This window comes from Dipodomys ordii, unplaced genomic scaffold, assembly GCF_000151885.1.
Source record: "Dipodomys ordii isolate 6190 unplaced genomic scaffold, Dord_2.0 Scaffold67, whole genome shotgun sequence".
Taxonomy (NCBI): Eukaryota; Metazoa; Chordata; class Mammalia; order Rodentia; family Heteromyidae; genus Dipodomys; species Dipodomys ordii.
This window is the reverse complement of record NW_012267283.1, coordinates 4,284,467-4,305,760: the sequence shown is the minus strand read 5'-3', so window position 1 is coordinate 4,305,760 and position 21,294 is coordinate 4,284,467. Positions and strand designations below refer to the sequence as shown.

The following is a 21,294-nucleotide window of genomic DNA, read 5'->3' as shown; positions in this document are numbered from 1 at the left end:
CCTATCAAAAAAATACTGGTTATTTTACAGGGGATAGGACAATCACAATGTTGTTTTTCTTTAAGATCTCCTCTTAGGACATACTTCATGTTTCCTTGTACACCAAGTCTTATATAATTAAGCATTTGATTTTTTTTAATTGCTTAGTATTTTGTATACAGTAAATTTGTTTGACATTGTTTAGTCATATGCTTACACATTTTTGGTTGTTTTGCTACAAGGTCTCAGTATGTAACATTGGTGATTAATACAGACTTGGTTTCACTTTTTTTGTAAGAGAAAGCTTACTGTTCTTTAACTTTTTTTCCCTGAATATTAGGCAAAATCCTCAATGATGATACTGCACTCAAAGAATATAAGATTGATGAAAAAAACTTTGTGGTGGTTATGGTGACAAAAGTAAGTTTCAGCCTCATTCTGTATGTATATCTTGATGAATGTGTACAAGTACATGCAATACTGGTTTTGTTTCAAAACTGGGGCTTAAACTCAGCCTGGGTGCTATCCCTTAGCTTTTTCAAGGCAAGGCTATTTCTCTACCACATGTGTCACAGACTTTTACCTGCTTGGGCTGATTGCAAACTATGATCCTCAGATCTCAGCCTCCTGAGGAGCTATGTTACAGGCATGAGCCACTGGTGCCAGGCTACAGTACTGGCTTTGAACTCAGGCCTGCTAGCCTGATACACTACCATTTCAGCTGTACAGGCCTTTAGCACCCATAAATGTTTAAAAATATGATAGTAAGTCCACAAAGTGGACTTATCTTTGGAATTGTATATTTAGCTGCTGTTAATAATTTTAAAATTAGGTCATTTGTAGGCTCATTCATAATACTTTTGCTCATTTGTAGTTTTAATGTCATTTTTATGTAAAATGAAGCTATATAAGTACAGAACATTTTAAAATTAGTTTTGCTAAAGTCACTATGTAATTTAAACTTAGCGATCAAATTAATTTCTTTTATTCTGCAGCTTCTAATAAGGGTATCTTAACGGGGTTTGTACTAGAACTGAAAAACACTTTACAGCAGTAAAGACATACTGTAAGCTTGTTATTCTGGTGATTCTTCTTAGTGAAGAGAGAATTTTAGAAACTAAAAAATTTTGGTATGATTAATGAAGTTGTGATTTATGAAAATGAAATTTTTCACTATAAAATGGGAAATGTGTATTTTTGTGCCAGTAAAATGGGGCTTGAACTCAGGTCCTTGCATTCTTGCTTGGCTTATTTTTTTTTTGCTCAAGGCATAGATTCTGCCACTTGTGCCCCATCTGAGTATGGATCTTGATCGATAGATAATAATGTAATGGGAAAGTTAAGCCTAGTTAGGGAAGTTGTGTTTGATTTTCAAGATTGACTTTTCATCTGATAAATGGCGCCAGTCAGCTTGTTGTTACTATAGTGACGTGCCTGAGTCAGTTGCTTTATATGAAAAAGTATTTATATCAGTAGCTCAGCTTTGGAAGCCACACACTCTGGCAAGAGCTCTCTTGGCTGCATCACATCATGGTGCATCAGTCAGTGTGCAGACATCCTCTTGATCAAGCCACGAAAATTCAGTCATGGAGCCTGTACCCTAATGATCTAGTTTAATCACTTTTCAACCTGATAAGTTAAAATTGTAGCAAAGGCACAGGAAGATTTTTGTGAAAATTATGTGGATACTTTTCAGATTATATTTCTGTTTACTTTAAAATACTGACTTTGTATCAATACTAAGTTGATAGAAAGGCTTAACTTATTGGCTTAAGCTAATTAAGCTTGATAACATGAAATCTCTTAGAAATTTTGAGTAATAAAGTGGTTCATTTTGCTATTGATCATTATGTTATTTTACAAAATTATGTTCATGTTACAAATTTGTATTAGTGTTTGAGGCACCCTATAATAACAGTCTTAACTAGAAATCTTTTAATAATATATTTTATCATAATTGTTTTGCTTCTTGTGTTTAGCCTAAGGCAGTGACAACATCAGCACCAGCTACAACTCAACAATCCAGTCCTACCACTACTACTGCAGTTAGTTCCTCAACCACAACAGTTGTGGCTCAGGCTCCAACCCCTGCTCCTGCTTTGGTTCCAACTTCCACACCTGCATCTATTGCTCCAGCACCCACCACAGCATCTTCTGAACCTGCACCTGCTAGTGCAACTCAGCAAGAAACACCTGCAGAAAAGCCAGTGGAGACACCAGTGGCGACTAGCCCAACATCAACTGACAGGTAAAACAAGGACTATAGGAGATTATATCTCAAAATATGTATACAATAAAAACTTTCATGTGTTAAGTTTGATTTTTTTTTTTTTTTGGTTGGTCATGGGGCTTGAACTCTGGGCCAGGGCACTGTCCCTAAGCTCTTCAGCTCAAGGCTACTGCTCTGCCATTGAGCACAGTGCCACTTCCAGTTTTCTGCTCGTTCATTGGAGAAAAGAGTCTCATGGACTTTCCTGCCTGGACTGGCTTTCAACTGCGATCCTCAGATCTCAGCCTCCTGAAATAGCTAGGGTTAAAGGCATGAGCCACTGGCACCCAATTTGATTTTTTTTTTAATCAAACTGTCTATGATAAGTTTTTTTTGGGGTTTTTTTTTTTAGCTTACCTCTGCAAAAAACAAAAAAAAAACTAGCCTGGCGCTGGTGGCTCACACCTGTAATCCTAGCTACTCAGGAGGCTGAGATCTGAGGATTGCCGTTCAAAGCCAGCCCGGGCAGAAAAGTCCGTGAAACTCTTTATCTCCAATACACCACCAGAAAACCAGAAGTGGTGCGCTCACCTTGAGCTGAAGAGCTGAGGGACAGCGCTCAGGGCCAGAGTTCAAGCCCCACAACCACCAAAACAAAACAAAAAAAAAAAACTAAAAATATTAAAAAAAAAAAACAAAAATAAAGCAACTAAACATTGAGCTTTAGCTCAGCCATATACTTGTATCTATTTTGATAGTTAGTTTCCAAGCAACCACATTTCTACACTATTGATTTGAGAGAAACCACAATTGAAGTCATTATTTTGAGTACAAACTTTAGGAAATACAAATGAATAAAAAGAACAAGAATTAAAACCTCCTGAGTAGCTAGGTTTATAGGTATGAGCCACCCACCCATATTTGGCTAGATTATTTTAGTTGCTTGTTTTCTTTTTTAAATTAAACTGTCCCTAAGGCCATTATTTATATCTTTGGACATTTTGAGGGTAGATTTTCAGACTAGGAGTGTTAAGATAGAAAATTTTGGCTAGGTTCATAGCTCAAGTTGTAAAGCGTCTGCCTAACAAGAACAAGTCCTTAAGGGTAAACCTCAGTACCACCAAAAAATAAACACTATAGCCAGACTTTGCTTAAAGTCAGAAAATTGTAGATAATTCCTAGACAAATATAAATTGAATTTTGTTTACTCTTTTGAAATGTAATTTTTCTCAATTCCTTTCATAGTACAACAGGAGATTCTTCTCGGTCAAACCTTTTTGAAGATGCAACAAGTGCACTTGGTAAGAAACATGAATATGCTTCAGAATTATATTCACCTCTAGTTTTTGTTACAGTGTCTTGGCCTAGGTTCCTATTTTCATCTTGTTCCTTACTGGTTTCTAGCAAAAAGGCTAACTTAAAAAAAAAGTGCTTTTCTTCTCACCTCTGTCAAAATTACTCAGCATTGTTTTCACTCATTGTGACATCTCTAATACAGCTCCTGCTGACTTGATGTGTTGAGTGGTAAGCCCATTCTTGTCTTTGACATACTGGATAGAAGGCTGGAAACAAGTTCACTGGAATATGTGTTCACCCAGAAATAGTAGTTTGGGGTTGTTTCTCATGCTTAGTTTAGCTTGAACTCTTACTGCATTTTTATAACAATAGTACATACTGATAAAATGTTAAATAAGATTTCCAGTATTCCAACACTCAGACTTAATTTTTGCTGTTGAGAGACTTTCCTAGAACCCATTTGCCATGAAATCAATCTACTTCAGACACAGAGAGCCATGTTTCATCTTGGGAAATTGTTATGACGGTTTTGGAAAGGTAGGAGAAAAAGCTTGCCTAGAGACTTACGTTCTGTAACCTCAAAGACAGACCCAACTGGAAATTATCCCTATTGCTACTGAAGGTTCTGCTGCCACAATTAGAATGTGTCAGTGCTGCTGAGCAAAAGCACAGGTCTCTCTATATGTCTTGCTGCTACTGCTACTACTACTAATACTGTTTTCTTTTTACATCTTTTTTGGGGGGAGGGGGAGGGAGTCGGTCGTGGGCCTTGGGTGCTGTCCCTGAGCTCCCTGAGCCACCAGTGCCCAGCTCTTTTTACATCTTTTGTCACCTGTTCCTCCTCAACTTTGTGATCCTTGGGTCCCTTTGTTCTTTAGTTTACGTGGTGGGGGGGAGGCAGGAGGGGGTCTCTTCTTGAAACTGTTCTCTTTTTTGGCTTCTGTGACATCATTCTTCTTCCAATCTGTACCTGAGGCTTTCTGTAGTTCTTATAATTTTTCCTGACCCTACATTTGGGTGTTCTGTGGTTTTACTCTAAGCCATAATTCAGGTAAAACTTTGGGAATGACCACTTCTATAGTATGTTGTGGTGATTTCTAGTTGAAACATTACAAAGCTCTCTAAGCTCTAAGTTCCATTTGTTTACAATGCCAAGTAGAAAATCCTGTGACCTCCACAGATCTGAGGATCTCAGTTTGAAGCCAGCCATGGCAGAAAAGTCCCTGAAACTCTGTTGTTGATGGTAATGCTGGTGGTGGTTATGGGGCTTGAACTCAGAACCTGGGCGCTGTCCCAGAACCTCTTTGTGCTCAAGATTAGCACTTTACCACTTGAGCTTCAGCACTACTTCTAGCTTTTGAGTGGATAATTGGAAATAAGAGTCTTATGGTGACTGCCCTGGCTGGCTTCAAAACATGATCCTCAGAACTCAGCCTCCTGAGTAGGTAGGATTACAGACGTGAGCCACCAGCACCTGGCTTGTGAGTCTCTTTATCTCCAGTTAACCAGCAAAAAGACAAATGGTGCTGTGCATCAAGAGGTAGAGCCATGTGTACTATGGTTTGCCAGCCATTGATGGATTACTAAGATACATTGATCACATTAGTAAATCTCTTAAGTCTCAACTTCATCATCTTTCAGAGATAAAGCAAATCTTTCCTTTAAGGTTGTTACGATAACCTTAATAAGACTTACCTTGCTTAAACAGTATACTTACGATAGTCTTAAGGTCTTAAATTTGTTTCTGTTGATATCTTTGATAAGTAGGTGACAGAATGTTTTGGCAACTTGAGTGACTTTATGCTAGAATTGCATCAGTGGATAAGGAAGAATTACTAAAAAGTGTCTCATAGAATGGAAAAGAAAAGTTATATATCAGCTTATTTTTTGTTACATACAATGTAGTGCCTATGGTTGAGCATTTTATAAAGTAAAGGTAGTATATTTGGCCCACAATTTTGGAGTGTGACACTGGCATCTTCTCAGCTTTGGTCTCGTGAACACCTTGTGGAGAATGGCATCACAGTGACAGAAATGTTTCCAGGGAAGCATTCACATGGTGAGACAAGAAACTAAAATAAAATCTACTTTATTAGTTCCCAAGTAGGCCTTACCTCTTCCATTCTCATACTAACACATCAAGCCTGTTTACAACTTGGACACTTAGGGGAACAAACTACATCCACATTTAAGGTTTGTAAGCTATTCAATACTTTCTCTTTTGCAAAGTCTGTAGAGAAAAAGTACTCAACTGATAGTGCCATTAAAACTGCAAAATGACATTGTGTCTTTCTAAGCTGTACGTCATAATAAACAATATTGAAAATACAGAGAGAAACAAAGAGAAGCAGCACTTTTTAGGACATATAGACATTACCTTTCTTGCAGTAACTTTTTAATTTAGAACTAAAGGGTATGAAGGAAAAATACCTCTAAGGGGCTAGTGTGTGAAAGGGACTAGTGCAGGAAAAGGAATAGTTTACTAAGCAACTCAGAGAAGATGAATGTGGTGATTGGAAGCTCATTGAGGGTTGGAAGCCTGAAATGTCATGAGTTCTTTTTTTCTTTTTCTTTTTGCCAGTCCTGGGGCTTGAACTCAGGGCCTGGGCACTGTCCCTGAGCTTCTTTTGCTCAAGGCTAGCACTCTACCACTGGAGCCACAGTGCCACTTCCAGCTTTTTCTGTTTAGGTGATTCTGAACCTAGGGCTTTATGCATGGTAGAGAAGCACTGTATCACTAAGCCACATTCCTAGCCCCAGTGTGTTCTTTTTTAAAGTTCACTTAAATTATGGATTGTAGAGATTGCTGTAGGCTGGTTTTGCATGATTTTAGTGAAGGAAGAAGATGGGATTGGGGCATAATTTAGAGGTAGGACTACCATATACACAGCTAGATTTGGTATGGTAGGAGGGAAAAAGAAATTAATAACCAACGTTTCTGGTCCCAACACTTGGGTAGGTAGACATGCCATTTATTGAAAGGGAAAAGACAGAACAGGGGGACAAATTTGGGGGGGAATCTTTTAGAATTTGTTGAGAAATTGGTGGGATGTGGGGAAGTGGGCATAGTATGCATGGATAACTGTGTCTAGAGAGAAGAGAGCAGACTAAGGACAAGCAGAGTGATCAGCAAAGGAAGATCGGAAGTAGAGATGGAATAGGATAACCAAGACTACTTTTTTGAGGTAGCAAGAAAGATAGGTTCCAGAACACATGGAAAAGTATGTAGGGGAGAAAGCTTTCATTCAGTTAGTGTTGTCTGCTGTTTTTATCAAGAGAAAGTTAAGTCCAGATGAGAAAACTGAGAAGAGCTTCTTGGCAGTGGCTTATTAGAACACTAATATCATCCACCTTGTGTGGCTGTGAGTTCCTAACTTGTTGATTCCTAATCTTTTCCCCATCATTTTGATAGTAAAAGGTATCATAAGAAAATGGCAAATTTATTATATTGGAATTGCTTGCTTACAGTATGCTTCGTACCAATTTTCAATATTGAGCTCATTTGTCTCGTCCTAATGATTTCCTTTCCTGACTTGCTATATTTCTGTTACCTGACTTTTCTGTTTTCTTATGAAACATTACTTTTCTGCTTATACTGTAATAAATTACCACAATATAGTAGTAAGACCAACACTGATTTGTTATCTTACAGTATTATATAGGTTAGTAGTCTGATACTTGTCTCACTAGCTAATACAAAGGGGTCAGAAGGGTTGGGCATCAGTGATTCATGCCTGTGATCCTAGCTACTCAGGAGGCTGAGATCTAGACTTGAAGCTAGTATAAGCAGCAAAGTCCCTAAGACTTTTTTTTTTTGCCAGTCTTGGGGCTTGAATTCAGGGCCTGGGCACTATCTCTGAACTTCTTTTGCTCAAGGCTAGCACTCTACCACTTGAGCCACAGCATCACTTCCAGCTTTTTCTGTTTATGTAGTACTGAGGAATGGAACCCAGGGCTTCATGCATGCTAGGCAAGCAGTCTTAACACAAAACCACATTCCCAGCCCCCTCTAAGAACTCTTGTGATGAGATTGAGTCTATCCAAAAAGTTTTAGCCAAGCATTGTAAAGCTAGCTAATGATTAGCTAGTCTCAATTTCATGCAGGAGTGGGGGACTTTGTGTACTACAAGTGTCATTTGGATATTTATAATATTGAAGGACCATGTAAAATTATCATTACAGGTAGTCAGCCAAAAAGAAGCATTTGTGACTCCCTTTGTGTACAAAATGATTTCATTAGCTGGTGATTTCCTACCCTTGAACTGCCTTACTTCGTCTTGGTTGTGTAATTGTAACTTTAATTTCAGGTTTCAATGATTAAAACATGGACATCTTTGCAGAAGGCCCAGTATTCTGCTAACTAAATATGTTGCCGCTTACACTGTTACTTGTCTAGTAGTAGGTGAAACATCTTGTACATGTATATAGCCAAGAAATGTGTAAAGTGTTCATTAAATATTCTTCCCTTCTCCCCTTCAGTGACAGGTCAGTCTTATGAAAATATGGTAACTGAGATCATGTCAATGGGCTATGAAAGAGAACAAGTAATTGCAGCCCTGAGAGCCAGTTTCAACAACCCTGACAGAGCAGTGGAGTATCTTTTAATGGTGAGAAACATTTTTCTTGTTTTTTACTGTTTAAGAAACTAAGATTTTAAAGGAAGAGTTAATTCAGTGGAGAATAATAATGTATGCCACCTATTACAAAATAATTTTCCCTCTAGAATGTTACTTGAACTCTCAGGGCCTGGGCATTGATCTCAATCTTTTTGTGCTTAAGACTAGTGCTTTACTACTTGAACCAAAGCTCCACTTCAGTTTTCTGATGGTTAATTGAAGATAGGAGTCTCACGGACTTTCTTGCCTATGCTGGCTTTGAACTGCAATCCTTAGATCTCAGCCTCTTGAGTAGTGCCTAGCATGAATGTTAGCATTTTTGTTGATAAAAAGGCAACCCTTTCTTAAGTATTCAGATAGGGCTTTAGTTAGAAAACATCATGACTACACAGTTATAATTACAGTTACAGGATTGATTAGCCAGTTGGACTCAGGTGGCTCACCCATGTAATACTAGCTATTAAGGAGTCTTAGGTCTGAGCATGGTGGCTCTCTCTTTTTTTTGGTGGGGGGGGTCCAGTCCGGGCCTGGGCGCTGTCCCTCAGCTCTTCAGCTCAAGGCTAGCTTTCTACCACTTGAGCCACAGCGCCACTTCCGGCTTTTTTTTCTGCTTATGTGGTGCTGAGGAATCGAACCCAGAGCCTCAGGCATGCAAGGCAAGCGCTGTACCACTGAGCCACCTTCCCAGCCCATGGTGGCTCTCTTGAGACTATTAGCCCATGAGACTATTAAGTCCAACTACCCAGCAAAAAGCAGAAGTGAAAATTGGCTCAAGTGCCAGCCTTGGAAGGGTAGAGCTGCAAGCCCTGAGCTCAGGCCCCGGTAACATCACAAAAATATAAATTGATTAGCTAATTGGTGTGATAGCTTTTAATTTATATCTGATTAGAATTCTGCCTAAGTTTAATGCTTAGTATTGTAATCCATTCTTTAGATTTGTTTAACTTGTGGTTTGTTAGGAAGTAGAAACCATCTTTCATTCGGTTGTAATTTCTCTCAAAATCTCAGAATTTGATAAAAAAAAAAAAGATTTCAATAATTGTAGGTGAAATGTCTATAAAATGTGCATCAAAAAAGGGGGTACCAAACTCTTAGTAGAGTTTTAGTCTGTAAAAACTTGAAGAGACATGTCATAATGTACAGAAAGCATTTCTTACAGTTAAATCATTCAAGTTTCTTTTGCATGTTTTGTGAGTTTTGGAAAAGTAATTTTGTTTATAAGTAGTATTTTCTGGATGACACTTCTCAGAAACTGGATCAGTAGAGGAGGTCCTCTTGTGGTCCCTGTCCATTTGCTTTTTTTTTCTGGAAGTATTTCTAAATTGTCTTAAATTGGTCTTAAGTATAAGGTTACAAATGCAAACTTTTGTGTCACTAAGCAACAGCTGGTGAAAGTTTCCAAGTTAACAAAAATCACCTCTAACTATATGTACAAAAACCTTGGTAAGTTAAGACACAATGTAAATAATTAAGATGATGCTAGCATCATCAATCTTTATTAAACACCACAGTTAGAGAAGATTTCTATCATTATGAAGAGTTTATTGGACAGTGTGCTGCCTTGTACTGGGCGACTTCTAACTTGAATCCATGCAGAATTCTTTACTTTCCTTTGAAGTAGACAATTGTTTTCATCCTTTTAGAAATTAGAAAGGCATATTAACTAGACAGGTTTTTTTGTTAATTTTGTCTTAATGTTAAGATGTCTTAAAACTGAAATTATGTTGTAGGGAATTCCTGGAGATAGAGAAAATCAAGCTGTGGTTGACCCTCCCCAGGCAGCTAGTACTGGGACTCCGCAGTCTTCAGCTGTGGCTGCAGCTGCAGCAACGACAACAGCAACAACTACAACAAGTTCTGGAGGTAAAGTGGAGTGGTGTCTTCTGGATGGGGAGAAATAGTCCTGGATTTTTAGTGTAATCCAGTATAATTCAGCAGCTAGGCACCAGTAGCTCGTGCCTATAATCCTAGCTACTCAGGAAGTTTGAGATCTGAGTATTGCAGTTCAAAAGCAGCCCAGACAGGAAAGTCCATGAGACTCTTACCTTCAATAAACTACTTAGAAAAGGCCAGACGTGGTGCTGTAGCTCAAGTGATAGAGTGGTAGTCACTTTAGCAGTAAAGAATTATTACCAGGGGGCTGGGAAGGTGGCTCAGTGGTAGAGCGCTTGCCTGGCATGCATGAGGCCCTGGGTTTGATTCCTCAGCACCACATAAGCAAAAAAGAAAAAAGCCGGAAGTGGCGCTGTGGCTCAAGTGTTAGAGCGCTAGCCTTGAGCTGAAGACCTGAGGGACAGCGCTCAGGCCCAGAGTTCAGGCCCCACGACCGGACCCCAAAAAAAAAATTATTACCAGATCATCTGGATACCCCTTAAAATACATTTTCTATTAGAAAACAGCCTTTAAAAAATGCTACCAAGTATATGTAAAAGTATCTATGCTTATAAGCATCAGTTCTGCCAAGTTATAAGGGAATACTCAATTTTCATGTAGTATTACATTCTGAAACTATTCAAAAAGACTGTTATGTGCAATTTCAGAACCAGCAGGATAGTAGCAGTTGCTTTATCCTCAAAGAAATGAAACCCTGAGAGGTTTAAAATTGTCTATCTAAAGAAGAAAGCATAGTTTGAATTCAAGTCTCCTTATTGGTCAGTGTTCATACTTCCATTGCTATAGGTCTGACTATAGACCAATGCCTGGACTCAGGAGAGGCCCAGGAATGTTGTCTTTCATTGCATTATTTCCTAACTTATTGTTTGAATCAGTTCTGTGTTAAAAATCCCTAAGTGTACAGTTCACAAAAGAACAGACCGTTTGTTAGAGTTTTGCATGATAGTGGAAAGGAGACCACAGCTGTGGTTCCTTTGGGTTATTTTCCTTCTTATACATACATCACTTTCTAAGCAACTTAGTTTCTATGTGTCATTTTCTTCATCTACAAAACAATTGTTAAGCCAGGGCACAGGTGTCTTTTTTTTTTTTTTTTTTTATGGTTTGTAAGGCTTGAACTCAAGGCCTGGGCACTGTAGCTAAGCTCAGAGCTCACACTGCAACTTAGAGCCACAGCATCACTTCCAGTTTTCTGATGTTTAATTGGAGATACAAGTCTCACAGACTTTCCAGTTTGGGCTGGCTTTCAACTGCTATCCTCAGATCTCAACCTCATGAGTAGTTTAGGATTATAAACATAAGCCACTGGCGCCTGGCTAAGAATTCTCATTAACCATAAGTGAACTAAAAAATATTCCCTGTTAAACATAATAGTTTTGTACAGTATGTTCAAGTAATAGCACTTTTCAAAGTCTATGTCTTATTTTGCATTATTTGATTGTAAATTAATCTTAGACTAAAGAGTTAAATGTACTAAGACTGAAGTATAGTGGTAATATCCAAGAATCATTTTTATTTTCAGGTTATATTAAAACCTATTCTCTCAAGCCATAACTATGTCTTTCTTTCACATTGTTTTGTTTACTATGTCACAAGAAATGATGTTCATACTCTGTTCTTTGAAGAATATTGGTTTTATGGTAATGTGTAACCTAATCACATATTGGTCAGCAGCGGCCCTATCTCATTATATTGCCTGTTGATATAATAGCCATCTTAATATGCAAAAGTAGTTCCTGTGATATTCACAGCACAGGATATATTCGCAGCCTGACAGGATGTATCCCTGTCCTCAAACACATCACCAGATTACAAAATGAATTGGTTTGTTTTTCTTTTTGAATGTATTCAGAGGAACTTTGGAACAACTAGAATAACTTGGAGTACCTTTTATTTTGATAGAATATATTCAGGGCACAAGTTTTTACTAAAAGTATTTTTTGGTAATATACCCAGGCCAGTCATAGGGAAGCTTGGTTTTAAGTTCTAGGCTTCTCTATGCTTTTGCTAAAAGAAATGAGTTACTTTTTCTGCAGTATAAGATTTGCAATATGGTACAATCTGGAGGTGTATCATTTATACCATTTTATTGCATCAAAGAACTCAGCTAGTTTTCTACTTGGTATTTATTGTCTAAAAGTATGATTTAGCCAGCTCTTTATTATATATATTTGCTGTTTTTATTTTCAAATGTTTGTCTGCATTTCAGGACATCCTCTTGAATTTTTACGGAATCAACCTCAGTTTCAGCAGATGCGACAAATTATTCAACAGAATCCTTCCTTGCTTCCAGCATTGCTACAACAGATAGGTCGAGAGAATCCTCAATTACTTCAGGTGATCAATTAATTTGGGAAAATGTTGTATTTGGAAAATGGGGTTGGAATATATCGTTATTCCCTCCTCCGCACCTCCCCAAGTTCTGAGGCCTCATGCTTGGTAGGCAAGTGCTGGCTTTATGTATGCTAGGTACTCTGGGCTTCATGTGTGGCATTCGTATGTGTTACTGCTTAACACAAAATGAATTACATTTGGAAAAAAATAATATCCCTCTTCCTGTTTGAGAGTAGTACAAGAATAGTAGGCTCTAGATAGTTGTACTGAGTATAAAAGTTGGGTTTGTTTAAACTAGTTCAGGGTTAAGTTCTATTTCTATGTATAGTCCCTGAGTGTTTTTTAACATTAACTTGAAGGGTTAGAAATTTATGAAAGAATTTGTATTTTCACTTCTCTCAAAACAACTGAAATTCTTTACTAATATTACAGAAAATAACTAAAATATTACAGTTGCAAAGTTTCAGCTTTTTCTCTTGTATTTAGAATTGCTGTTTGCTTGATGGCAGTATCAGTATATTTGTTTTCCTTTGTTTTTCAAATCACCACAGCAAATTAGCCAACACCAGGAGCATTTTATTCAGATGCTAAATGAGCCAGTTCAAGAAGCTGGTGGTCAAGGCGGAGGAGGTAGCAGTGGAGGTAGTGGAGGTGTCACTGGAGGAGGCACTGCAGGCATGACAGAATCTGGAAGTGGGCACATGAACTACATACAAGTAACACCTCAGGAAAAAGAAGCAATAGAACGGGTAAGCTCAAGTAAAACTAAAAGTTCAGTTCTTTTATCGCAATAGTAACATTTCACATGCTCAGCTGACGTGTGCTACTGTTGGTAGAACAGATTGGAGTACTTCCATTCACTGGAGGGAGTTCTTTACACAGAGCCAAATAGAACCCTTACCTTAGGAATTGTACCCTCTTATCTCTGCCCACCCTCCCCCCCAATACAATGAAATCCCTTCCTTTCATAAAGCAAATACAAAGTTTCAAGAAAAGAATCTTAAGACCTATACCTAATTCTGAATTACATTATTTGAAATTTTACTTCATTTTACTCCAGTTGATAAGAATTGTGTACAATAAAAATCAGATTTTCACCATCCTGGTTCTTTTTTTTTTTTTGCCTGTCATGGGGCTTGAACTCGGCCCTCGCCACTGTCTTTGAGCTGCTTTGGCTTAAGGCTAGTGCTCTACAACTTGAGCCACAGCGCCACTTCAGGCCTTTTCTGTTTCTGTGGTGCTGAGGAATAGAACCCAGGGCTTCATGCATGCGTGGCAAGCACTCTACCGAGCCACATTCCCAGCTCCTGGTTCTCTTTTTTTATCCTTATTAGTTGGTTAACTAATGCAGGTTGAGGCACCAAAGCAACCTAATTGTTCTACTGCAATGTGTCGCTCAATTTCTCTCTACTTTTAAACATTTGTAAACAGGGAATTAAAGTATTTTGCCTTATAAAATATTTTTAGATGGAAATCTGATAATACATTTTAAAACTGGATGCCGGTAGCTCACACCTGAAATCCTAGCTATTCAGAAGACTGAGATCTGAGAGTTACAGTTTGAAGCTGCTCATGAGACTCTTATCTCCAGTTAACCATCAAAAGATCATAAGTGGAGCTGAGACTCATGTGGTAAGGTGCCATCCTTGAGCAAAAAAGCTAAGGTACCGTACCAGTCCAAGCCTTGGTCCTGGCACAAAAAGAAAAAAAATAAGACTTGCCCCAGTTATTTAATGGCAACACTTTTTCTTTTGAGGTTAGGGTTATTGGATTTCAGTTTCTTTGCTGGAGATAGTATTTTCTGACTTTACATGACAATTTGTCATATCTAAGAGAAAATGGACATGGTAAGGTGGTTTACTCCTATGTTTTCTCTACAGAATATATAGCTTTCATATATATGTATAGGTCTGGTCAATTTTGTTTCTTTGAGTGTATGATATGAATTGTGGAAATCTGTTCTTTGCTTTTCCATTTAACGCAGCACCTTTTGTTTGAAAAGACTTGTTAATCAACTATATTGGTTTTTGTCAGTGTCAATTGACCATATATATGAAGGGTTTTTTAATTCTCAGTTCTAACCCATTGGTCTTATATGTATGTGGCTTTCTAGTAAATCTTAAAATTAGAAGGATTTCAGTTGTATTGGTTATTCAGAATCCTTGCATTTCCGATTAAATTTAAGGTCAGCTTGACAATTTCATGGAGGGCGAGGTTGTAGTATAGATGGGATTGTGCTTATCTTGGAGATGAATTGGGAGAGTATTGCCATCTTACAATTTTTTATGTGGCCCAGGCTGGTCTCACATGGAAGATTCTCCTGCCTCACCCTCCAGAGTGCTGGGATAACAGGCATCTGCCACCATGCCTGGGTGTGGGCATGCTATACCACATAATGAATGTAATCTCAGGATTCAGGAGGATTGAGACCAGCTGTGTTACTTAGGGAGGCACTGTCACATTTGAGATTTTATTTGTATGTTTGCCTGTACTAAAGCTTGAACTTGGCCTCTTGCTCTTACTTAACTTTTTCCATTCAAGAGGTTGTTTTCCCACTTAAGTAATACTTCCACTTCTAGCTTTTTGCTGGTTAATTGAAGCTAACACTCTTAGATTTGTCTGCCCAGGCTGCCTCAGATCTGAGCCTCCTGAGTAGCTAGGGTTACAGGCATGAGCCACCAGCACATGACATGTTTTACATGACATGTTAGGGGCTAGGCGCTGGTGGTTCATGCCTGTGAGTGATCTGAGGATCGCGGGTCAAAACCAGCCTGGGCAGGAAGGTCCATAAGACTCTTATCTCCAATTAACCACCAGAAAAAGGAAGTGAGCTGAGGCTCAAAGTGGTAGCCTTGAGCAAAAGAACTCACAGACAGTGTCCAAGCCCTAAGTTCAAGCCCCTTTACTAGCAAGATAAAATAGTGTTTGTTAGGCACCAGTGGTTCAGGTCAGGCCTGTAATTCTAGTGACTCAAGAGTATCAGATTTTAGGATTGGGGTTCAAAGCCATCCTCTATAGGAAAGGCCATAAGACTCTTTATCTCCAATTACCAAAAAAGCCAGAAGTGGGGCTGTGATTCAAGTGGTAGAGCACTAGCCTGGACAAAAATGCTCAAGGACGGTACCTAGGTCCTGAGTTCAAACTCTAAGAACAATACCAAAAATGTTTTATTATTGACTGATTTTTTTTTTGGGGGGGGAGGGTCCGTCATGGGGCTTGAACTGTGGGCCTGTGCCCTGTCCCTCACTCTTCAACTCAAGGCTAGCACTCTTGGGCCACAGTGCCACTTCCAGTTTTCTGGTGGTTTATTGGAGATAGAATTTCACAGCTTTTCCTGCCCGAGCTGGCTTTGAACTGCAATCCTCAGATCTCAGCCTCTGGAGTAGCCAGGATTATAGGCGTGAGCCACCAACCCCCCCCTCAAAAATAACTTAAATTTTTTTTAATTTAATTTTATTTGTGAACATACTATACAGAGGGATAACTTAAAATTTTAATGGGTTTTTTTAGTCTCATATTTCTTAATTTTTTTGTTTTTTTTCATGTTCATAAGTAGTTTCTTTAATAAAGTTTATCATATTTTTCTTCCTTGAATGTATTTTCTATTATAACATCGTATATATGTAACAACAAATTTTATGGTGGTTTGAAACAACACTTATCTCATAGCTTCATAGCTGCAAAACTTTAGGTGATTCTAAGCCTCAAGGCTGCAGTCAAGGGGTTTACTGGGATATATTCTAAGCTCTGGATTTTCATACATGTTCTTTCAAGTCTAACAAAATTCAGCCCCTTGGAACTTTAGAAATCATTTTTGTTTTTACCTTCTTTAAAGCAAGTAGGAGAAAATTTCTCTTGCTTTGCATCACTGAATTCATTTGTCCCTACTAGAGAATAAAATATCTTTTTGTTGTTGTTGTTGTTGGTTTTTGGGGTCCGGTCATGGGGCCTGAACTCTGGGCCTTGGTGCTATCCCTCAGCTCTTCAGCTCAAGGCTAGCGCTCTAACACTTGACCCACAGCGCCACTTCTGACTTTTTTCTTTTTGCTTATGTGGTGCTGAGGAATCGAACCCAGGGCCTCAGGCATGCAAGGCAAGCGCTCTACCACTGAGCCACCTTCCCAGCCCATTGGTATTAATTTTTATCTATTTGTGAATTGCCCATATTTTCCTCTGTTGATTACTCAGTTTATTCCATTGTGATCATAAAGCATTAATTTCTGTCCTTTTGAAGTTCCTGAGTTTTGTTCTATAGCCTAACATGGTCTTTTTCTGAAATATGTTCTAGAAATATTTGAGAAGAATGTAACCTGTCTGTCAATATCTGTTAGGTATATTTGTTTATTAGTGTTATTCAAATATTTAATTTCCATTTTGGTCCCCTTGCTAATTTTGTTTATTGAAACTGAAGGTATTTAAGTCCTCAATTACTATTGAATTATGCTAGCATTTTTGTTTCATGTGTTTGGGGATTCTGTTGTTACATATGTTTATAATTGTTTTAATTTTTTTTTTTTTGGTCAGTCGTGGGGCTTGAACTCTGGGCCTGGGCGCTGTCCCTCAGCTCTTCAGCTCAAGGCGAGCGCTCTACCACTTGAGCTATAGCGCCACTTCCACATGTGTTTATAATTGTATCTACTGTATTCCCCTTTTTACTCATAACATATCCTTTGTAGTAGTAATTTTAAAAATATTTTGCCTGATGTAGCTACTTTCTGTTGGTTATTATATTTGTGTGATAAATACCTTTTTCCTTACATATTTATTTTTTGAATCTCAAATATATGTCTCATAAAAGCATATAAGTGAATTGTGCCCCATCTGTTGGTCTTTTGCTTCAGCTATCCCAGCTTCAATATGGGCAAGATTTGTGCCTTAGACTTAATCTCATGCTACATTGGAATTTTTTTCTAGTTAGATTTTTTCCCCCAAGATTAGGACTCACTCAGAATCTGACACTTGTTATTGGCTGGTGCTGTACCATATGAGCCAAAAATCAACCCTAGTAAATTTTTTTTGCCAGTCCTGGGTCTTGAACTCAGAGCCCGGGCACTGTCCCTGAGCTTTTTTTTGCTCAAGGCTAGCACTCTACCACTTGAACCACAACACCATTTCTGGCCTTTTCTGTTTATGTGGTACTGAGGAATCAAACCCAGGGCCTCATGCATGCAAGGCAAGCACTCTACCACTAAGCCACATTCCTGATCTCCTAGTAATTTTTGGGAGGGTGTGAGGGGGTCTGGTTGTGGGCCCTGAACTCTAGGCCTTGGGCGCTGTCCCTCAGCCCTTCAACTCAAGGCTAGCGCTCTAACACTTGAGCCACAGTGCCACTTCCAGCTTTTTTCTTTTTGCTTATGTAGTGCTAAGGAATCGAACCCAGGGCCTCATGCATGCAAGGCAAGCGCTGTACCACTGAGCCACTTTCCCAGCCCCTCCTAGTAATTTTTAATCTACTCTTACCACAAGGTGATTGAGACAGTTGAGGAAGATGTTTACAAATGCAGTACAGAATAGGCTTATGAGATAAATTAGCTGATAACTCCATTTAAAAATAAATGTCTAAAACGAGATACCATGTTTCTTGATTTCAAAAGATAGCATGATTCTGATAATCACTTATTAGATTTTTAGTATTGTTTAGAATAAATTGAGAATATTTAATCCAAATGTAAGATGTGGGTTAACCATAATCACCAGTATGGAATCTGAACCCTTTTCTAGATTCCTTATATCCTTATCATTGTTGTTTGTGCCAGTCTTGGTGTTTGAACTCAGCCTGGGCACTGTCCTTGAGCCTTTTTGTTCTAGGCTAACACTTCAACCCTTGAGCCACAGATCCACATCCAGCTTTTTGGTGATTGATTGGAAATGAGCCTTGTGGACTTTCCTGCCTAATCAGGCTTCAAACCGGGATCCTCAGATCTCAGCTTCCTGATTAGCTAGGATTACAGGCGTGAGCCACCAGCACCCAGCTTCTATAGGGCTTTTTAAACCAGAGCAGCAGCTACTAATTCATAGTGTGGATACCACAAAGTTATTGCAGATTACCTATTAAACCAATAGCTTTAACAGTCACAAAAAGGTTCCATCTCCCTCCTAGCATAGGACAGTAAATCCAAATTCATGTAAGGACTGCATTCATTGTAGCATTTTCAGGAGCGTATTTTTTTTTCATTTTTTTAATTGTGAAAATACTGTACAGAGGGGTTACAATTACATGGGCAAGATAATGAGTACATTTCTTATCAAGCATTGTAGCCTCCTCCTTTGTTTCCCCTTCCCATCCACCCTCCACCCCCCACCAAATCCTCCTCCCCCCCCACCACCAAAGTTGTAAAGTTCGTTTTCAACATAATGACTTGTACATCTCATTGTTGCAATGGGTCCACCTGTATCCCTATTTAAATGATTTGGTTTTTTCCCTTCCCTTCCACAAATTATACCAACATCAAATACAGTGAAAGCAGGGGTTATACAGTGAGGGAGGGACATACAAAGCAACAAAGAAATCATCTTATAAATGTATTAGAAACAATCACATGAAATTAAAAAACATTTGAATACATATCTTAGGGTTCATTTCCCTAACATCAACTTATCTGACCTTTTCTGCTTGACTCAGATATTTACTAGTATTGCAAATAAGGGAAACCATGGGACCTATGTTTCTTTGGGCCTGGCTTATTTCACTTAAAAGAATTTTTTCTGATTCTTTCCATTTCCTAACAAATGAGGCAATGTCATTCTTTCTGATGGAAGCATAGAATTTCAGGAGCATATTTTTATGTGCTGTATATTTCAAGTGATGATTTCAGTAGTGGTACACTGGAGTTTCTGATATGTGAGAATGTTGAATTTCCTGTTACTGATGTGTTTTTTAATTTTATTGTTGTCTTTTGCAGTTAAAGGCATTAGGATTTCCTGAAGGACTTGTGATACAAGCTTATTTTGCTTGTGAGAAGAATGAGAATTTGGCTGCCAATTTTCTTCTACAACAGAACTTTGATGAAGATTAAAAGGGACTTTTTTGTATCTCACACTTCACACCAGTGCATTACACTAACTTTGTTCACTGGATTGTCTGGGATGACTTGGGTTCATATCCACAATGCTTGGTATATGGTAGTAGGTTGTTGGGGGTGGGGAGGGAGGGCTAGGACATAGGTCAGGGATAAATACAGTGCATGTCTGCTTCAATTAGCAGATGCCGCAAATCCACACAGTGTGTAAAATATACAACCAAAAGAAAAAAATCAGCTTTTGCAGGTCTTTATTTCTTCTAAACAGTAGGTAACTTTTCCTAGGTTTCAATCTTTTTAGTGTACTAGATCAGAAATTTAGTGTAATGCTCTGCTTTAATTTCTTTGGCTTACTGTTGGTTTCCAGAAGAATCTTTGCTACCTAGAATTTACAGTATATTTCATGGCAACACTGGATAATGGCTTTTTGAAATTGAAAAAAAAATTTTGGAGCAACTGTAAACAGAAATGCCAAATTATTGATGGTTATTGTTGCTGCTTCATATAGGTATAAAATTAATGCATAAGGAAGCCCATTCTTTCATGTTAAATACTTAAGGTGGGGGAGGGGAGAAAGGGAACTTTTTCTTAAAATGAAAATAATTACTGCTATTTTAAAATTTCCTGATGATTGAATGTGAGACCCTTTTAACATGATTTGAGAAGCTGTACAAGTATAGGCAAGTTATTTTCCTGTTTACATTTTTTTTTGTTTGTTTGGGGGAAAATTGGTAGGTGTCTAATGACTGTTTACTTCATTGTTATATTGCAGTAAAAGATTTGAAACAACCATTGCATGTTTGCTTTTGATGTAACCCTTTGTGAAATTAGCACTTTTGGGGCCAATGAAGAAATGCAGCGTTCACTCTCTTTCTCTCTGCCTTTCCTCAGCAGAAATGTATTAGCAAGCTGTGAGTCAAACTGCTGCCTTTAAAGAAAAAATTCACAAAACATTGATTTCAAAATTAAAGCAAATGTTCCAAAACTGGGTCTCCAATATTTGTAAAAGTTTTTTTTTCCTCTCTTAAATAAGAATATGTTACCATTAAAAGTCATTAGTATTACATTGCTTTCAAAACGATATAACATATCTTAATGCATTGAGACTTCTAGAAGAGATGGGAAAAATGGCTGGAAAGGTTCTTTGGAAAATATATAATCAAGATATTTCATGGCATATTAAAAAGGAATATCTTAACAGTGTTGACCTTTATTTGGATTTTTTTCATAGTTTTTTTTTTGTTGTTAGAACCTCCTTCATTGGAATTATTTGATCATAAAGAGAAGGGGTGGATATCTACCTGTTCCATTTACCAAATCAGTTTTCCTGGATGTAATCGAGACTATTTAAAGAAACAATATTTTTTTCTACCATCTGGTACTAAGAATATGAATTTGTACAGATTTCTCTGTGTAATCTCTTGCAATGTCCTTGGCACAGTTTGATGATGATGACTCCTAAGCTTTTTCATCATGCACTCATAATCTGTCTCATAAAAATAAATGAAACCGTGATTTTTCCTTCACAATGTACCATGTCTAATTTCCATGTGTTCCACCAATTGATAGATGTTCGGACTTTGTATTACCTGTATGTTTTATAATGGATCATGCATAATGTCTCAGGAGAATAAAATGAGGATTGTTAAGTATATCTTTCAAGGCAGAGCAAGGAGTTGGGAAGAGGGAGTGACATTTCAGGTCTGATAATGGAATATTCTCATTTATGACATCCTACTTGCTACCTTACTGCTCAGAACATAGTGAAAACTGGAAATGGAGGGAGAAAGTAGAAACATTGCTCCTTTTTTCTGGAAAGTGGCAACACAAGTTGATGGCATGGAGCTTTTATTCTTGGACAGCAAAACTGCAGTAGTAGGATGGATAATTATCAGAAGACAGCTCAGGCCAAGTTTTGACCATTCTTTCATCTTACCTTGTTATCTGC

The 21,294-nt window shown here is 38.1% G+C and overlaps 1 protein-coding gene across 1 annotated transcript; it reads left to right on the top strand.

Annotated features, from left to right (window-relative positions):
* The first annotated feature begins 323 nt into the window (after positions 1-323).
* Positions 324-20,877, top strand: Rad23b (RAD23 homolog B (S. cerevisiae)). The gene is made up of 8 exons (XM_013023323.1): positions 324-399; positions 1,959-2,227; positions 3,434-3,489; positions 7,964-8,091; positions 9,831-9,963; positions 12,203-12,330; positions 12,879-13,076; positions 19,230-20,877. Exons 1-8 carry the CDS (start codon positions 388-390, stop codon positions 19,341-19,343), a joined length of 1,038 nt encoding a protein of 345 aa, XP_012878777.1. The 5' UTR covers positions 324-387; the 3' UTR covers positions 19,344-20,877.
* The last annotated feature ends 417 nt before the right edge of the window (positions 20,878-21,294 follow it).